Below are 19,512 nucleotides of genomic sequence, written 5' to 3'. Positions count from 1 at the left end.
TAAATCCAGGCTTAATCATTTTGGTTTAAGATATAGGATTACCCATATTGATAGGGCATTGTACATTGTGATCTGGGACAGCATATTTTGGTGTGGCCTAATACATTTTAATATGGGAGTACACACTTCATGCTACATATAAGTCATTTCTTAAGTGTCCCACAGTTTTTCCTTGTCTCGCTTTCATAAGATTTGATTTTGTAAGTTTGGTCCACAAAAACATCCTTGAGATTCAAATTTTTTACACAATTGTTTTTCTGAGAAATGCATTTTATTTTATATATTTAATGATTGGATATAATTCTAAAATGCACAAATATGCCACTCAATCCTCACAGGATTAACAAGCAAATGAGGTGAAAGTTAAAAAAAAAACATTTTATCTACTAATACAATCACAACAATAACACAATGTTTTCACCCAAAATCAACCAATCCATTTTCTGATGTCTGTCCAGTGATTTCATGATAAAAGACACCTTTGTTAAAGTAATAATTTTGACTTAACTGGAAAGATTGTGTTTGTGAATTACGTACCAGATTCTTCTTCTAAGAAGTGAAGATCTATGGCATACATTGCAGGGAAGATTCCTTTCTGACCGGTTTTAAGATTCACACCTGTCAAAGAAAGAAAACTTATAATATAATATTAGTCATTTCTTTTCATTATCACAAAATGCCACACATTTTTATATGAACATCAAAATGTCATCCACCGACAATTGAAAGAAACCAAGCATTTAATAAACAACAAATATACCAAAAAGAACAATTTTCTGAACACACACACACACAACAAAAAAACTTGTACCAATTAATTAAAGTATTATCTATGAAAAAACCCATACTTGTAAGCATTAATTAACAAATCTGTCATACCACAAGTCATTTGTATTACACTGATCTTCACACCAAACATTATTTATATGACCTCTACAATGACATTCACACTGCACATCATTAGTATGACCTTCACACCACACACCATTAGTATGACCTTACACTGACCTTCACACCACACACTATTAGTATGAATTCTACACTGACCTTCACACCACATATCATTAGTATGACGTTTACACTGACCTTCACACCACACATCATTAATATGACTTTTACACTGATCTTCACACCAAACATTATTTATATGACCTCTACAATGACATTCACACTGCACATCATTAGTATGACCTTCACACCACACACCATTAGTATGACCTTACACTGACCTTCACACCACACACTATTAGTATGAATTCTACACTGACCTTCACACCACACATCATTAATATGACCTCTACACTGACTTTCACACCACACAGCATTAGTATGACCTCTACACTGACCTTCACACCACACACATTAGTATGACCTCTACACTGACCTTCACACCACATTAGTATGACCTCTACATTGACCTTCACATCACACATGATTACTATGACCTTCACACTGACCTTCATACCACACATGATTAGTACAACCGTACACTGACCTTTACACCACACATCATTAGTATGACCTCTACACTGACCTTCACACCACACATCATTAGTATGACCTCTACACTGACCTTCACACCACAAGTCATCATGTTCTGTGATCACGTGGATTGGATCACCGATCTCTATGATCATTTCATCAGGATGCCGTGGTATGAAGTGGTGCATGCCGCGGTGTGTGACATTCATCTCTGTACGCAGTGATGATGCCACATAGCATAAACTGGAGGTAGATGATTTCTTGGAACCTAAAGTAGAACAAGGAGACTGCAATGCTAATCACTAATTTAGTGATTGTCACTATTAAATGTGGAGACAGTCAAGATAAGTGTAGTAACAATGACTGTTTGGTTTAATAAATATAATGAACCACAAAAGAAATGTGAATATTTTCAATCATATATTTTAACATGATCAAATTACTTCAGTAAATAGACTGTCTAAATGTGCCTATTAAAAGATTGATAATTCAATAAACACAAAAATTAATGGCATTCAAAATGACTAATTTGTTGTATACTGGTACGGTAGTATATAATAAGTGTAAACAAAACTAAGATTAAAATGTTGTTGAATATACAGTGAAACCAGTGAAGAGTGCTGAAGATGGGGAAATCCTATCCTGAGAAATACAACTGCTAAATAATGTCATTTTGTGACAGTCACCTGTCTGTCTCTAGGTATGAATGATAGGTTTATTTCTAGATAAAAACAGGCCCATCATTATACTGGAAGTGGTGGGATGTATAAACAAATTAATTTAACACATTGGTCACTGTGAAGTGAACTCTTTAAAAAAATAGAAAGAGTTGCCAAACTGAAAAAAAAGAGATTGAATTAAAATGAAAGAAAGGAAAGGTGGCAATGAGGTGAAAATGACACGTACCACATCCATCAGAGCCTGATGACGAGTGCCGCGAACTGTGTCTGCGTGTTGACGAATCCTCCGTGATGAACGGGTTGTCACAGTTGGTGAAGGTCGTGCTGTTGCGCGGGACTGAATGGAAGTTGATGCTGCGCTCCAGGATGTCGGTGGTGCGTTTGCGGATGCCGGTGTATGTGCCGAGCGAGTTGGTGAGGAACACGTCGTCAGCCCCGCCCCCCTCCTCCACCTGTCGGTCCCGCGCCTCCTGCAGCTCCTCAAACAGAGACTTCGTGTTCACCACCATGCTGGGCCGCGCCACGCTAACTAAACACACAGAATGGACTGTAATATAATATATCAGAGACTTTGTGTTCACCACCATGCTGGGCCGCGCCACGTTAACTAAACACACAGAATGGACTGTAGTATAATATATCAGAGACGTTGTGTTCACCACCATGCTGGGCCGCGCCACGCTAACTAAACACACAGAACGGACTGTAGTATAATATATCAGAGACTTCGTGTTCACTACCATGCTGGGCGCACCACACTAACTAAACACACAGAACGGACTGTAGTATAATATATCAGAGACTTCGTGTTCACCACCATGCTGGGTGCGCCACGCTAACTAAATACACAGAACGGACTGTAGTATAATATATCAGAGACTTCGTGTTCACCACCATGTTGGGCCACGCCATGCTAACTAAACAAACAGAAAGGACTGTAGTATAATATATCAGAGACTTCGTGTTCACCACCATGCTGGGCGCGCCACGCTAACTAAACACACAGAACGGACTGTAGTATAATATATCAGAGACTTCGTGTTCACCACCATGCTGGGCGCGCCACACTAACTAAACACACAGAATGGACTGTAGTATAATATATCAGAGACTTCGTGTTCACCACCATGCTGGGCGCGCCACACTAACTAAACAAACAGAACGGACTGTAGTATAATATATCAGAGACTTCGTGTTCACCACCATGCTGGGCGCGCCACACTAACTAAATACACAGAACGGACTGTAGTATAATATATCAGAGACTTCGTGTTCACCACCATGTTGGGCCATGCCATGCTAACTAAACAAACAGAAAGGACTGTAGTATAATATATCAGAGACTTCGTGTTCACCACCATGCTGGGCGCGCCACGCTAACTAAACACACAGAACGGACTGTAGTATAATATATCAGAGACTTCGTGTTCACCACCATGCTGGGCGCGCCACGCTAACTAAATACACAGAACGGACTGTAGTATAATATATCAGAGACTTCGTGTTCACCACCATGCTGGGCGCGCCACGCTAACTAAATACACAGAACGGACTGTAGTATAATATATCAGAAACTTCGTGTTCACCACCATGTTGGGCCACGCCATGCTAACTAAACAAACAGAAAGGACGGTAGTATAATATATCAGAGACTTCGTGTTCACCACCATGCTGGGCGCGCCACGCTAACTAAACAAACAGAACGGACTGTAGTATAATATATCAGACTTCGTGTTCACCACCATGCTGGGCGCGCCACGCTAACTAAACAAACAGAACGGACTGTAGTATAATATATCAGAGACTTCGTGTTCACCACCATGCTGGGCGCGCCACACTAACTAAATACACAGAACGGACTGTAGTGTAATATATCAGAGACTTCGTGCTCACCACCATGCTGGACGCGACACGCTAACTAAATACACAGAACGGACTGTAGTATAATATATCAGAGACTTCCGTGTTCACCACCATGCTGGTCGCGCCACGCTAACTAAATACACAGAACGGACTGTAGTATAATATATCAGAGACTTCGTGTTCACCACCATGCTGGGCGCGCCACGCTAACTAAATACACAGAAGGGACTGTAGTATAATATATCAGAGACTTCGTGTTCACCACCATGCTGGGCGCGCCATGCTAACTAAATACACAGAACGGACTGTAGTATAATATATCAGAGACTTCGTGTTCACCACCATGCTGGGCACGCCACGCTAACTAAACAAACAGAACGGACTGTAGTATAATATATCAGAGACTTCGTGTTCAACACCATGCTGGGCGCGCCACGCTAACTAAACACACAGAACGGACTGTAGTATAATATATCAGAGACTTCGTGTTCACCACCATGCTGGGCGCACCACACTAACTAAACACACAGAACGGACTGTAGTATAATATATCAGAGACTTCGTGTTCACCACCATGTTGGGCGCGCCACACTAACTAAATACACAGAACGGACTGTAGTATAATATATCAGAGACTTCGTGTTCACCACCATGCTGGGCACGCCACACTAACTAAACACACAGAATGGACTGTAGTATAATATATGTAATGCTGGGCACGCCACACTAACTAAACACACAGAATGGACTGTAGTATAATATATGTAATATTGTTAACTGCCAAGCAATACATATATAAATCAAAATGCAAAAGTCAATACTAATATTAACTAGATTCCAAACATGTATTATTATATTGATAAATATATTTATTAAATAAATAACAAAAAAATTAACTTATAAAAAATATCTATTTTTTAAAAACCTATTTTTTCTCCCTGTGATATCAACTTACCTTCATGATTTATGGGAATGTCAGGAAGTTTTCTCGGTCTCCGAGCATGGTTACCACCACTTTCATGAATTTTGGCACTGTATGTTGCTTGGCAACCAGGTTTACTAGATTGCTTTGTACAGGATATCTGAAATATAAATAATGTTAAGTGTTACAAACAATAATGTAGAATCTATTTTACTGTATATTATTTTCATAACAAGATACTCTGTATACATGAGTTCTATGGTAAACGAAATTATTTTTTAAATGTTCAATCAATGACCAAAATCAGAAATAACAATTTGTTTAAATAATTTAAAATCATGTATATTTATTAATACTAGTTTATTTTGTGTAATATATGGATTGTGGATTGGTTAACAGTAAAATAGGGATGGGACTTAGCCCAGTGGTAAAGTGCTCGCTTAATGAGTGCTAGAATCGATCCCCATCAGTGGGCCCATTGGTCTATTTCTTGTTTCAGCCAGTGCACCATGACTGGTATATCAAAGGCTGTGGTATGTGCTGTCTTGTCTGTGGGATGTCTGTTGGCACTAACAACATACACCATTACGAACATACATTATATAAGGATTTATTTTCTCTCCAAAATTGAGAACATTTCCGTCTTAGTTGTTTGCTATATAACAGCATCTGGCTGTAGTACCGGTCTAAACAGGTGGTTCATTAAACCGATTCACTCTGGCTGTCTCTTGCACTATACACCCATGTCTCAAAAAGTCAATGTACAATATTACAAAATAACATGGGCAAAATACAGCCAAAAAGCTTAATATTAAATATACATATTGTTTTAATTCTTCCCCAATTCCTAGAAGTGAATATGTGAACCGTAACGTGTCACAATTAGGAACTACAGTGGACTCTCACCTGGAAGTGAACTGTGCAGTGAGACCTTAGTGTATAATTTATATAAATATTAAGAGCATTGTTTTTGTATGACTGTGATTGTGAACACACTTTAGAATTAATGTATACAAATGTTTAAAGTGTTGTTTTTGTATAACTGTTATTACCCTAGTATCAATGTATTTATCTTGTGTGTTAGAGTGTACATTGAGTGTGATTGGAAACAAAGAAAGACATGTTTTATTTAACGATGCACTCAACACATTTTATTTACGGTTATATGGCATCAGACATATGGTTAAGGACCACACATATATTGAGAGAGGAAACCCGCTGTCGCCACTTCATGGACTACTCTTTCCGATTAGCAGCAAGGGATCTTTTATATGCACCATCCCATAGACAGGTTAGTACATACCACGGCCTTTGATATACCAGTCGTGGTGCACTGGCTGGAACTAGAAATAGCCCAATGGGCCCACCAATGGGAATGTGACTGGAGACACACTGGTATCAGTCAGACCTGTTAACCCTCCCGGATTCCGCTGGAGTCTCCCGGTATTTGATCAAATCTCCTTTTACCTGTGCGGGAGACAGTTTCTCCTGTTAAATGACATTTTTGTAAGCATAAAAAAAAAATCGATCCTCTCTTGTCAAAATAACATAAGGGAAGTAACTCTACCTTTTTTTTCTCATTCGGAAAATGTCGACTACTTTCGGTTTCTGAGAATGTAACAGGCCGAATTGTCCCGACTGTTTAACCTTTGCCGAAGTGAGAATTGTGGGATAGCCTATTTATATTGTTAAAAAACCCACATGGAGTTTATAAAATGACGTGTTATTATAATGTTTGTTGTCATCGTAATGGCTACGAAGCGTGTTGCCGCTAATTCAACAGGCTGTGTATTGACATTCAGTGTTGCATAAAAAAAACAACTATCCAATTTAGTTCTAATAACACCTCTGAATTGTAAAATGTCTTCCCACTGGATTACATAATGCAACTTAGCCCGAGTACTCTGACTGTAAGAGAGCTAGACGGACATTTGGACATAAACACGCTCTCATTACAGTCAGAGACCAGCCTATGTCTTTTTTTTGGCAATTCCTGACTACCAAACGGTAGGCAACGAGTCCCGCTCTAATACCACAACAATCCTATGTTTGACGTCAAATACCTTTACATCAATCATTTTCGAGTTAAGTGATACAAAAAAATCCACATATTAATCACTAATACACATACTACAGAAAGAAACCCGACAGCACCCACATTCAGCTACGCTTCGTGACACTCCGTTGCAACAATTACAAAGCTCGCGATCTATTTCGAGACTGGGCGATTCCGCCTTGTGCAGCAGTTACAGGGGTCGTCTCATAAGAGGAGGCAGTACGTAGCACATACTTTTGCCGTATCCTGTCGATAACACCCCAAATGTATCCTTCAAATTCAAAATGGAATCAATAATGTGTAATTGTTTTAGTTTAATGACGTAATGAAATCCAAATTCATCCAAAACGGCATTAGCCAACTCTTCCATGTTGTAACTTCGCTTGATATGAGACGGCCCCTGTAACTGCTGCACAAGGCGGAATCGCCCAGTGCGCGATCACGTGGTCTACGTCTCGAAATAGATCGCCGAGCTTTGCAATTGTTGCGACGGAGTGTCACGAAGCGTAGCTGAATGTGGGTGCTGTCAGGTTTCTTTCTGTAGTATGTGTATTAGTGATTAATATGTGGATTTTTTTGTATCACTTAACTCGAAAATGATTGATGTAAAGGTATTTGACGTCAAACATAGGATTGTTGTGGTATTAGAGCGGGACTCGTTGCCTACCGTTTGGTAGTCAGGAATTGCCAAAAAAAGACATAGGTTGGTCTCTGACTGTAAAGAGAGCGTGTTTATGTCCAAATGTCCGTCTAGCTCTCTTACAGTCAGAGTACTCGGGCTAAATTCCGGTATATTTCACACGATGTCCGTAATGAGCTTTTACTTATGATTAATGAAAATACAATGTTTATTGCATCATTATAATGATTTTAAATAAGTACCACGCCACCGTTCCTCATAGTAAAAACTGAATATTAATTTATAAGATTTATATAAATTTGTCTTTGGTACTTAGGTACACAGCACTGTGCTGTATCAATGTGGACACACCATTACAATGTGTATTTTATTATTGGTACCGGCCTCGGTGGCGTCGTGGTTAGGCCATTGGTCTACAGGCTGGTAGGTACTGGGTTCAGATCCCAGTCGAGGCATGGGATTTTTAATCCAGATACTGACTCCAAACCCTGAGTGAGTGCTCTGCAAGGCTCAATGGGTAGGTGTAAACCACTTGCACTGACCAGTGATCCATAACTGGTTCAACAAAGGCCATGGTTTGTGCTATCCTGCCTGTGGGAAGCGCAAATAAAAGATCCCTTGCTGCCTGTTGTAAAAGAGTAGCCTATGCAGCAACAGCGGGTTTCCTCTAAAAACCAGTGTCAGAATGCCATATGTTTGACGTCCAATAGCCGATGATAAGATAAAAAATCAATGTGCTCTAGTGGCGTTGTTAATTAAAACAAACTTTACTTTATTATTGGCACAAATCTATCTTTATACTTAATGGCCGCCTTTATCACACATCCATCTGATTGTGTTCAGAGAGAGGCATTCACCACGTCTGATCAATATTGATTTTTCTTACACCATTTCTTCCCATTTATTGTCTTCGGCTAAACCCCCTGAGTGTGTTTAGACCCGCACATTAAAGACTGTTTGAGAAAGGCTGGCCTATTACTGCACCACAATACGGTCATCTTTACTAGCGGGATATCACACATGTAAATTTATATGCAATGTAGACAAGACCTTTCATTTAGTTTCCTTTTATATTCCTTGTCTAAACTAATCTCTTAAGATGAGAAGCAAAGGTAAATTTAACTGATGCAAATTGTGGAATATTAAACAGTGTCGAAGCAAGCTTTTTTTTCACAGTAAACATAGAATAATTTATTTATATTTTTAGCAACTTGTATTGATTATCAATACTATCATTATCTCTTATTTCATATCTGTCAAACATTTATTTATACACACATATACATGTTGAAACTGGATGGATGGATGGAGGAATGGATAGCTAAATGTGTAGATAGATGGATGGGGAGAAAGGACACATGGACAGACAGATGATGGATGGATGGATGGATGGATGATCAAGTGGACAGATGGATGGAAAGAAAGAAAGAAATGTTTTATTTAACGACGCACTCAACACATTTTATTTACGGTTATATGGTGTCAGACATATTGTTAAGGACCACACAAATTTTTACAGGAAACCCGCTGTCGCCACATAGGCTACTCTTTTATAACAGGTGGCAAGGGATCTTTTATTTGCGCTTCCCACAGGCAGGATAGCACAAACCATGGCCTTTGTTGAACCAGTTATGGATCACTGGTCGGTGCAAGTGGTTTACACCTACCCATTGAGCCATGCGGAGCACTCACTCAGGGTTTGGAGTCAGTATCTGGATTAAAAATCCCATGCCTCGACTGGGATCCGAACCCAGTACCTACCAGCCTGTAGACCGATGGCCTAACCACGACGCCACTGAGGCCGGTCAGATGGATGGATGATATGGATGGTAGGATAGATGGATGAATTGATGGACATATGAATGGATGGTCAAGTAAATGGGAGGATGAATGAACAGTTGGTTCAATGAATTGATGGATGGACGGATGGTTCTTTGATGGATGGATGGGTGGATGGATGGATGGAAGGAAGGACAGTTGGGTCAATGAATTGATAGATTGACGGTTGGTTCAGTGGATGGATGGATGGATGAATGGACAGTTGGTTCAATGGATGGAAGACCAGTTCTTTCGGTGGATGGATGGATGAATGGATGGACAGTTGGTTCAGTGGATGGATGGATGGGTTGGTAAAGTAGATTTGGGTGGGTGGATGGTTGGATGGGTGAATAATTAGGTAGATGGGTCAGATGGATGGGTGAGCAAGCCTGGTGGAGTTAACAAGGGACAGATTGGTGAGTTTGGCAAACAGTGAAGTACAAGATGAATGCATACATAAATCATTATATAAATTGTTTTATCTATATTCAATTTTGTTTTACATGAAATACATTTTCTTCAGAGCAAGTCTGTACAAAAGTAACAAAGACTTGGAGGGGTGTTCTGAATAAGGAAACTATATCCTCGTCTTAGAGTTTAATCACTGAAAATCATGTTTTCTCCACTGAAAATGATGTTTTCTCCACTGAAAATGACGTTTTCTCCACTGAAAATAGGGCCTTTTTATATAAGGGTCTCCTTTTTGTTCCATTTGGAACTTGTGGTCGTGGTACTCATGACGGGTAACACAAGTGGGGCAGGATATGCTCACATTTCATGAACACCTGATATCATCACTGTTATGACAGTGATTCATGAGTGCATGTCATCACAACTGTACTTATTCCAGTGAGCTCTGTCAGGTGCTAGTTCTGATTTAGTAAACTAGTCTGGGAGCAGCAGGAAGGAAGGATCTCCTCTGGGGTGGCTGTCCTCCTATAGACGAGGCACTAGATAGAGATTCATTAAATATTCCACTATTTTGCCAAATGCCCATTCGACTCTGCATTGTGTAGAGATAGGGCCCTGATCACATATTATGGCTTTGTCGTTCAGTTTTATTGCTAATAATTTTACAGCTAAACCAATGATTCGAACTTGTAATGTAGTAACTATTCCTTGTCCCAGTGCTGTGCATCATAAAGTAATAATCAATAATCGCACATGTCATATTTGTTCTAAAGCTCGTGAGCACGAGCAAACCAGTGATGTTACATTTATCAACATTTTCTGGTCCGTTAACAGAATATGGCTTGTGAAGTGATCAGAAGTGATTTACATCATTTGTGTTTTTTCATCAATGAAAAGTCTGTTTTCTCTGATACAAAATACAATGGTTCAGAGATGAAAATTGCCAAACACGTTACAAGAATAAAGTGGGTTCTATTTAAAAACTTGCTTTGGCAAATGAATTCGGCAGTAAATATTAATAACAAATAGTGTATTACATATATATAGCAAAGGACCAACTAGTTGGATAAATAATATTTGTTTTATTTCTTTTCAGTTACACATGCTTACTTTAATGTTTGTTCTTATGTGTTCGACTATTGATTACTCCAGAATATATAGCTTTATGTTTTTACATTAAAATGATTTACAATAAATCAAATGTTTTGGACAAGACAAAAGAGAGAACCTTAATGAAACATCCCAGTGATACTCACCAACAGATCTGGACAAAAGAGTGAGCCTTAATGAAACGTCCCAGTGATACTCACCAACAGATCTGGACAAAAGAGTGAGCCTTAATGAAACGTCCCAGTGATACTCACCACCAGATCTGGACAAAAGAGTGAGCCTTAATGAAACATCCCAGTGATACTCACCAACAGATCTAGACAAAAGAGTGAGCCTTAATGAAACGTCCCAGTGATACTCACCAACAGATCTGGACAAAAGAGTGAGCCTTAATGAAACGTCCCAGTGATACTCCCCAACAGATCTGGACAAAAGAGAGAGCCTTAATGAAACGTCCCAGTGATACTCCCCAACAGATCTGGACAAAAGAGAGAGCCTTAATGAAATGTCCCAGTGATACTCACCAACAGATCTGGACAAAAGAGTGAGCCTTAATGAAACGTCCCAGTGATACTCACCACCTGATCTGGACAAAAGAGAGAGCCTTAATGAAATGTCCCAGTGATACTCACCAACAGATCTGGACAAAAGAGTGAGCCTTAATGAAACGTCCCAGTGATACTCACCACTTGATCTGGTGAGGACCTGTTTGAGTCGAGGTCGCTGATGTCTGAGTAGTCCTCGTTTTGAGCACACTTCGCCGTCTGCTTCTCGGACTTGACGTCTGCCTCATAATCCTCGATCTTACTACACACAACATCCGTGTAGCTCGGCGCCTGGTCCTTGAGATACAGGTTTTTAGCATTCCTCTCAGCAATGCTGTCCTTCTCACTGCCCCGGTCCTTGATGACGGAATCCTCGGGAACACTTTCCTTGGAATACCAGCAGCTGTAGGTTTCAGTGATAAACTCCTTGATCTTGTAGTCATCTTCGTCATCATCATCACCAAGAATATCGGGACTAATGTCATGGGCAAGCCTGAAGTTAAAATAAATAAATTAATTGATTAATTAAAAATAATAATAATAATAATAATAATAATAAATAAATAAAAATCAATTAACTGTACTAAGAAAAAAAAGTAAAGGTATATTGTCAAAGTTTACACAAAGAGCTAACTTTAACATACTAATATTAATATTCACGTTCAAGAACAAATCCATATACCTCAACAGGCTTTGTCTAAAAATAATGAACATGACAGTTATCACAAGCACAATAAATGCCAGTATAAACTGACTGACTGCATACAAAATTGCATTTGATGTTTATAAATTATTCAAGATCTCAAGTTTTCCAGTGGGAACAGAACCCATTTACTCCAGGTTAAAAAGACTGTCAGCTTTGTACCTGAAATACACACACTGAGTCTATACACCTAGTATACAGGCTGTGTTTTAACCTGGGTTAAAAATAACCTAGGTTAAATCTGTGTTGTGCCAACATAAAATAATGCAGGTTAATGTCTCTAGCATATGACGTCATTGAATTCTAAACTACTTCATAACTTATTAACACTAATAACAGAGTCTTTTTCTGAAATAGACGAAAACTAAATTAAAAAAATCAAATCAAATCTTTATCATCAGGTTTTTGTTTAGATTTTTAGTTTTCACAGTTTTAACATGCTATTAGAAGTGAAAGTAAACAAACAACTGCTGCAACCTCTAAAGTCAAGATGATACATTCAGGATTGTTGGGGCACATTTGATTCCACACATAAACATTGCGTTCAGACATTTTTACATCACAAAGTGTTTGGACCAGAAGAAGTGCAAACAAAATCTTAGCAAATGTTTTCTAATTAGATTTTTTTCTTCAAAATATTTGCATTTGTGCTGCTTATGAATTACTCTATCTAAATGTATAGTAGCAAAATTAATTAGAATATTTGTATAGGTACCCTCCCAGATAACGGACATATCTGTATATTTTTGTACATTGTGGGCACACCACATCTGGGAGTGGCAGTCCTCTTTGTTGCAGTGCAAGAATGATGTATTATTCAGTAGAGGATCTCCGCAGAAGTGGCTGTTCTCCTATAGACGAGGCACTAGATAGAGATTCATGGAATCATCCACTATTTTGCCAAATACTCATTCGACACTGCATTGTGCAGATATATGGTTTGATCATGGATACTGGTTTTGTCATTGAGATTAGATGATTCAGTGAGAGAAAACCATACAGGACAGTACTTACCACAGAAGTGGGATATAGTTCATGTTAGGTGTCATAGGTCAAAGCATCAATTCCTATTGGTGGATTTATTAGATAATTTCCCATCCCAGCCAGCACTGGTATCTAACAGACCATCGTACATGCTTTTCTGTCTGGATGATACATGAAAAAACCATTGCTGCAGGTTTATTTTTACACTGCGTAAAACAAGTGTGGCAGATACCACATTAAACCCTTAAACACACATATTGAAGAAGAGACTGATGTGCCATAAAACAACCTCTATAGTGGCAGTGGGTTTATTTTTACACTGCGTAAAACAAGTGTGGCAGATACCACATTAAACCCTTAAACACACATATTGAAGAAGAGACTGATGTGCCATAAAACAACCTCTATAGTGGCAGAGGGTTTATTTTTACACTGCGTAAAACAAGTGTGGCAGATACCACATTAAACCCTTAAACACACACATCAAAGAAGACACCGAGATAGTGGTTGTAGGTTTATTTTTACACTCATTAAAACAAGTGTGGCAAAGACTCTTAAACCGTTATATTAAAGAATCCACTGATGTGCCATAAAACAACCTCTACAGTGACATTGCCTTTCTCATTGTATCAGATCTGTAACACCCACTTACACCTTGTAGATAACTCCAGACAGTTTGCTACACTGCAGATATTGGTTAATGTTCAGGAACAAAACAATTGTGACTTCAGTACTGGCAACATGTCTCAAGGGAAAATATCTTCAAATTAATGGCAACAGATTGATGTCACCTTGAATTAAACACTGTTTGAATAGGACATCTTTTAACGAAAGCCCTTGAAGGCCAGTACTCAATGGACTCTGTAGAAAGTCAATACCAGCACTGCCAAGGTGAAAGTAGCTGCAAGCTACACACCAGGCTCAGCACCAGTCTCAAATAGACTCATACAATTAAGCATGTGTGTTAGAAAAACCAATTATGCTGTCTGTATCTTTTGCACGGTATTGATTTGTTAAACTGGCATAATATACCAAATGTCACTTGCATGATTTCAAAGTGAGACATCATTACCAAGCATTGGCCTCTGAATCACTTCTTTACAACAGCAGGGTGCAGAAATGGAGGAAAATATTTCACTAGCCAGCTGGACTAGAACCAACTAAAATTTACTTGCCCGTCAGAATTAAGGTCTGCTCGACTTTGATTGACAAATCACTAAAAAAATATATATTCTGGTGAAGACAAACATTTTCACATTTCTTTCATATAGATTTACAAAATTCAAGTGACATCTCACAAGTGTTTAGCAGAACAATTTATTCAAAACTGGCAACATAGTTTGAATGTAAACAAACAATTTCTAGGAAGTATTGACCTTTGGCCGACTCTGTTTTCTGAAAACAGATCACTATTCCACCGGTAGTTGCATTCTTTAACTTGTCCAATGGAAGTTTTACTCGCATTTACCGAGCAGACAAGTGTTGTCTGCACCCCAGCAACAGCTTATAGCAAATGACATCAGGCTTGAAATTAACTCGTGTCATATGTAACTGGAAACCATAGATCAAATCAATATCCTTTTTTATCTTTCTGTTAATAAATAAATGTATATTTTTCCCATTCCAACCAGCATTCTGCAACTGGAATATCAAAGTCTATGGTACATGTATCCTGTCTGTGGGAAGGTATTTATCCTGCAACCACTGTTATAAACAGATGACTTTTGACATCACGCATGTGCACATGTATGCATAGATACACTACAAAATAGGTCATTTGAACTCTAGGTCATCATACAATATAGCTGAAATAACAAAAATGATATCTTTTCCCCATAATGTTTATGGACTGCAGGATAAAAATAATAACTAGTTAATGACGTAGGATATCGGCTTTATCCTGTTCAGATTGAATGGGAAATACTGCTTGGCAATCCTCGTTGAATTTCCCATTCTTACCGTCACAGGATAAAGCCGATACCCTACATCATTAACTGGTTATTTTCTATATATAAAATCGTGTACTTGTGATTGTAAACACAAGAGCTACCCAATACATGGCTGACCCATATACAGGAGAACACTGATGGATGTAAGGACATTATTCATCTCTTATAAAGGAACCAGCACAATATAAAATAACAATCACATCACATTTTTAATTAAATTAAGAGACCTACAACCTCTAAAGAACTGAATATGTTACAAAATGACCATTAAAATCTGGAATGTACAGAATACTGTAATTCCAATTAATTTCCAGCAGACACACATATTCAGCGAGTCTTCATGAAGCGTGGTTCACACAAATGTAGGCTTATCCAAGAACTAGTAAGTCAGTGGCTGGTAAACGTGGTCTGCTATTGCACTCTTTGCAGTGGCGATACTCCACAGAAAAATACTCCGACTACATTACTAATTGATAATCTTGTGTAGGAAGACACTTAAAATAACCACCTACTTTAACAAGTAATGAACACACTGACAGTGCATGTACCACAAGTAGGATGATCCCTAAAATGTGCTATCAAAGGGCCAAAATGAGTCACCAACATCCCAGAATGTACAGACCTTACCATCACAAAGGAAAGCAATGTTTGATGAATAACACCTCCCCACATTTCACACCATGGCTATTTGGTGTCCATCATGTGATTCTTGTAGCATATCCGGCACTGAATTTAGGAATTGTTTTTAGGATTTCACCTCAATCGTAAAAAGAATGTAATATAGATATCTGGGGATTCCATCTTATAATCTTACACTTCCAACCGTGCTTATTTTGGGCATACTTATACTGGCCACACCCTTTATCATCTCAGCTTTGGTGCAATCTAAAGCCCTGTATTCATTCATTTATTTGTTCGTTCATTCGTTTGTTCATTCATTCGTTCATTCATTCATTCATTCACCCCATTACAACTAGTCCTGTGATCCAATATAATCCATACAATATATCCATTCACACAATACAATCCATCTTGTATTAATTATGGAATGGTAAAGAGTGACTCATGTGTGGCAGCCATGTTCATGGATTTCTTGTCTTACTCTAGTCCACTGATGATTGTTCTAGGCTATCAGCTTAGGACAGCATATGACACAGACAAAAATGTCAACTTGTTTTGAAACTGTCTTCTGTATATTCCAAACATGATAAAAACAAAATACCACCGACACAATTAAAACAATGGTGCAAGAGTTGCAAACTCATCAATCCATTCCAAAAGCACTATTAATATTATTTCAAATGCATCATTTTCAAATGAGTGAGGCATTTTTGATGAAAGTTGACCTTTGGTAATAAAAATGAACCCCCACAACACTGTACCCACTATGGGTATACATCTGTTACTTACAATGAACACTCGTCAGTACAATTAAAAATGAACCCCCACAACACTGTACCCACTATGGGTATACATCTGTTACTTACAATGAACACTCGTCAGTACAATTAAAAATGAACCCCCACAACACTGTACCCACTATGGGTATACATCTGTTACTTACAATGAACACTCGTCAGTACAATTAAAAATGAACCCCCACAACACTGTACCCACTATGGGTATACATCTGTTACTTATAATGAACACTCGTCAGTACAATTAAAAATGAACCCCCACAACACTGTACCCACTATGGGTATACATCTGTTACTTACAATGAACACTCGTCAGTACAATTAAAACCACATTCAGCAATAGTATAAAAGAATGTGATCAAGTATGATGTTAAGACATCTCAAGTAATTGTAACATTTAACTGAACAAAACATGTTAAATTTAGAAACTGTCATAAATTTTATTGTAATTCAATATTTATGTCAGCTCTATAATATATTAAAATTGCACAATACATTTTAGTAACTAAAGGTTACAATGTTATATTAGTCCTTAATGTAACGTTAGTTAGTCTCAAAATATAATTCTGTTACTACATGTATTTCAGTTGTAAGCAGGTATAGATGAACGCTATAGTTCAGCTCTGAGGTACATCCAGTTTCTTGTTTTAAGCAGTCATAATGGAAATCAGTTTGCTTCACTGAAGAAATTCACTCAGCAATATTTGTTTAAAAAAATATTGACAAGTCAGTAATTTATGCTTCTTTTATTAGCTTTCAGTGTTTCTGCCAGAAATAATTTTTTGTGGATGGCGCTATTGAAATGAATGCAATCACAGTCAACAGGGGTCATGGGGGACATCCCCCAGGATGAAAATGGGTTACATTTAGGGTTAGGGTTAAGAAAATCATACAGTAATGATAAGAGTAATTAATTTTGTCAAAAAGTTAACTTAAAAATATAAAATCTTCCCAAATTTTGGGTATGGCGCCATACCCATTTTACCCTCTGACAGAAACCCTGACTTTACACCTTTTCTTCATCGTTAATCTGTATAAAAATTAACAATCGGTTATTGGTGTACTAAAGGGGTGAGTCTTAGTTAATAAAAAATATTTACTTCTAATAAAAAATAGTAAAATATTTCAGTTAATTTGTTTCTTAATTAACCATAATGAATATAAGCACAGGAATGTTGAAACATCACAAATTATTGCAGTATTCATAAATACCAAAATATTATATGGCTGTGTACAACACAGGTTTACCCACAAGACAAAGAGGATTAATGGAACATACTGCTAAATAATAATGAACCTCATAAATTATTTATCATTTACAATCTAATCAATAATGTTTTACTAATTCACAATTTAATTTGAGAACCAGATGAAATTAGATAAAAGAAGCCAGATTTGTAATAATCATGTGATAATGAACACAAAAGACAGAGACAATGGTTATGAACGAGAACAGATGTTGCTACTTGATAAAACAGTGACGGCATCTGACATGGACACAATACCTGAAAGTGGTGTCCACCCCAAGTGGACAGTGCATTTTTAACATGGTTGTTGCTGGAACGAGCTGAAATCCTTACTGTTTCTCACACACAACCCAACATCATGACCAACAGACGATGGTAGCCATCTTGTCTCCCATGAAGAAGCAATGGATACAACATCAATTGAGCGACTGAATAAATTATGCTACAAGTGCGCTGCCTCTGACGCAAGCAAGCAGCCCAGAACACAGTGGAAGGATGGTTCGCGCAGGAAGCACCACAGAACAGGTCTCTGTAGCTCCGTGAAGCGGAATCAATCAATACTGTTTTCTATTGAAATGGTTCATGCTTGTCTCAGATCAGTCCATGTTTCATATTGATTGGCTACACTCGGAAACCAGTGCTGCATCAGTTGTAGGTCTTAAACTGGTGCCCTAATCAGCATTTATAGACCACCACAGTAGTCATAACATCAAGTCTGCTACCAATCAAAAACATTTTTAATCACCACAACTGTCAGTAGTCATAACGTAATGTCTTCTACCAATTAAATATATTTTTAACCACCAATACTTCATATGTTGTTTAATGTTAATTGCATTTATTGCTTGTGTCTAATTTCAAAGGGTGTTTTATTTTTAGGCCTGTACAACATGATGACATCATCATGTTGTACAGGCCTAAAAATAAAACACTATTTGAACACAAGGCATTAATGGCAATTTAAAAAAAATCTATTAAATTAATTTGGTTTAATAATTTTAATTTAATATATTACAGACTTTTCCAGTTTCCAGTTTACTCTTGTAAGAGGTAGCTGACAAACAGGAGAGTCTTCTAGTAGTACTGGTTACGTATGACACAGAGAGTACACAACACATTGAAGTCTTCTAGTAGTACTGGTTACCTATGACACAGAGAGCACACAACACATTGAAGTCTTCTAGTAGTACTGGTTACATATGGCACAGAGAGCACACAACTGATTGAAGTCTTCTAGTAGTACTGGTTACATATGGCACAGAGAGCACACAACACATTGAAGTCTTCTAGTAGTATTGGTTACATATGACACAGAGAGCACACAACACATTAAATCAGTGCAACACAATTTGCATATCAAAGACAGTGTATGTGTTGTTATGTGCGAGAGAGTGCGATAAACGAGACTTAACAAATAAAATTAGTAGTCGCCATGGCACCAGCAGGTTTCATCTCTCATTCTACAGACACACATCAAAACAATGAGCTGGTGTGCAGGAAACAAACATTGCTTTCCTTTTGTAGGAGGTTTCTTAAAAATTACTAGAAGAAAGTCTAGTCTCATGAATTATGAAACAATTCTTAATTTTGTATTGTGTATAAGTAGGTATCAGCCATCATCTCCCACTGTGTAACACATTTATACCTTGAATGGACCATCATTTCCCACTGTGTAACACATTTA

The 19,512-nt window shown here is 37.9% G+C and overlaps 1 protein-coding gene across 1 annotated transcript in view; it reads right to left on the bottom strand.

Annotated features, from left to right (window-relative positions):
- LOC121371793 overlaps positions 1-18,278 on the bottom strand; it is a 28,540-nt gene extending 10,262 nt beyond the window's left edge. Inside the window, exons 1-6 of the mRNA XM_041497941.1 lie at positions 18,087-18,278; positions 11,669-12,020; positions 4,981-5,107; positions 2,389-2,691; positions 1,574-1,750; positions 538-618 (exon numbers count right to left, since the gene is read on the bottom strand). Coding sequence (XP_041353875.1) covers positions 538-618; positions 1,574-1,750; positions 2,389-2,691; positions 4,981-5,107; positions 11,669-12,020; positions 18,087-18,130 — 1,084 coding nt within the window. The 5' untranslated portion in view covers positions 18,131-18,278. The remainder of the gene's footprint in view (positions 1-537; positions 619-1,573; positions 1,751-2,388; positions 2,692-4,980; positions 5,108-11,668; positions 12,021-18,086) is intronic.
- Between the last annotated feature and the right edge of the window lie 1,234 nt (positions 18,279-19,512).

The sequence above is a fragment of the Gigantopelta aegis genome, chromosome 4 (genome assembly GCF_016097555.1).
Source record: "Gigantopelta aegis isolate Gae_Host chromosome 4, Gae_host_genome, whole genome shotgun sequence".
Classification (NCBI taxonomy): domain Eukaryota; kingdom Metazoa; phylum Mollusca; class Gastropoda; order Neomphalida; family Peltospiridae; genus Gigantopelta; species Gigantopelta aegis.
The sequence above is the reverse complement of the archived record's forward strand: the minus strand, read 5'-3'. Positions and strand labels throughout refer to the sequence as shown.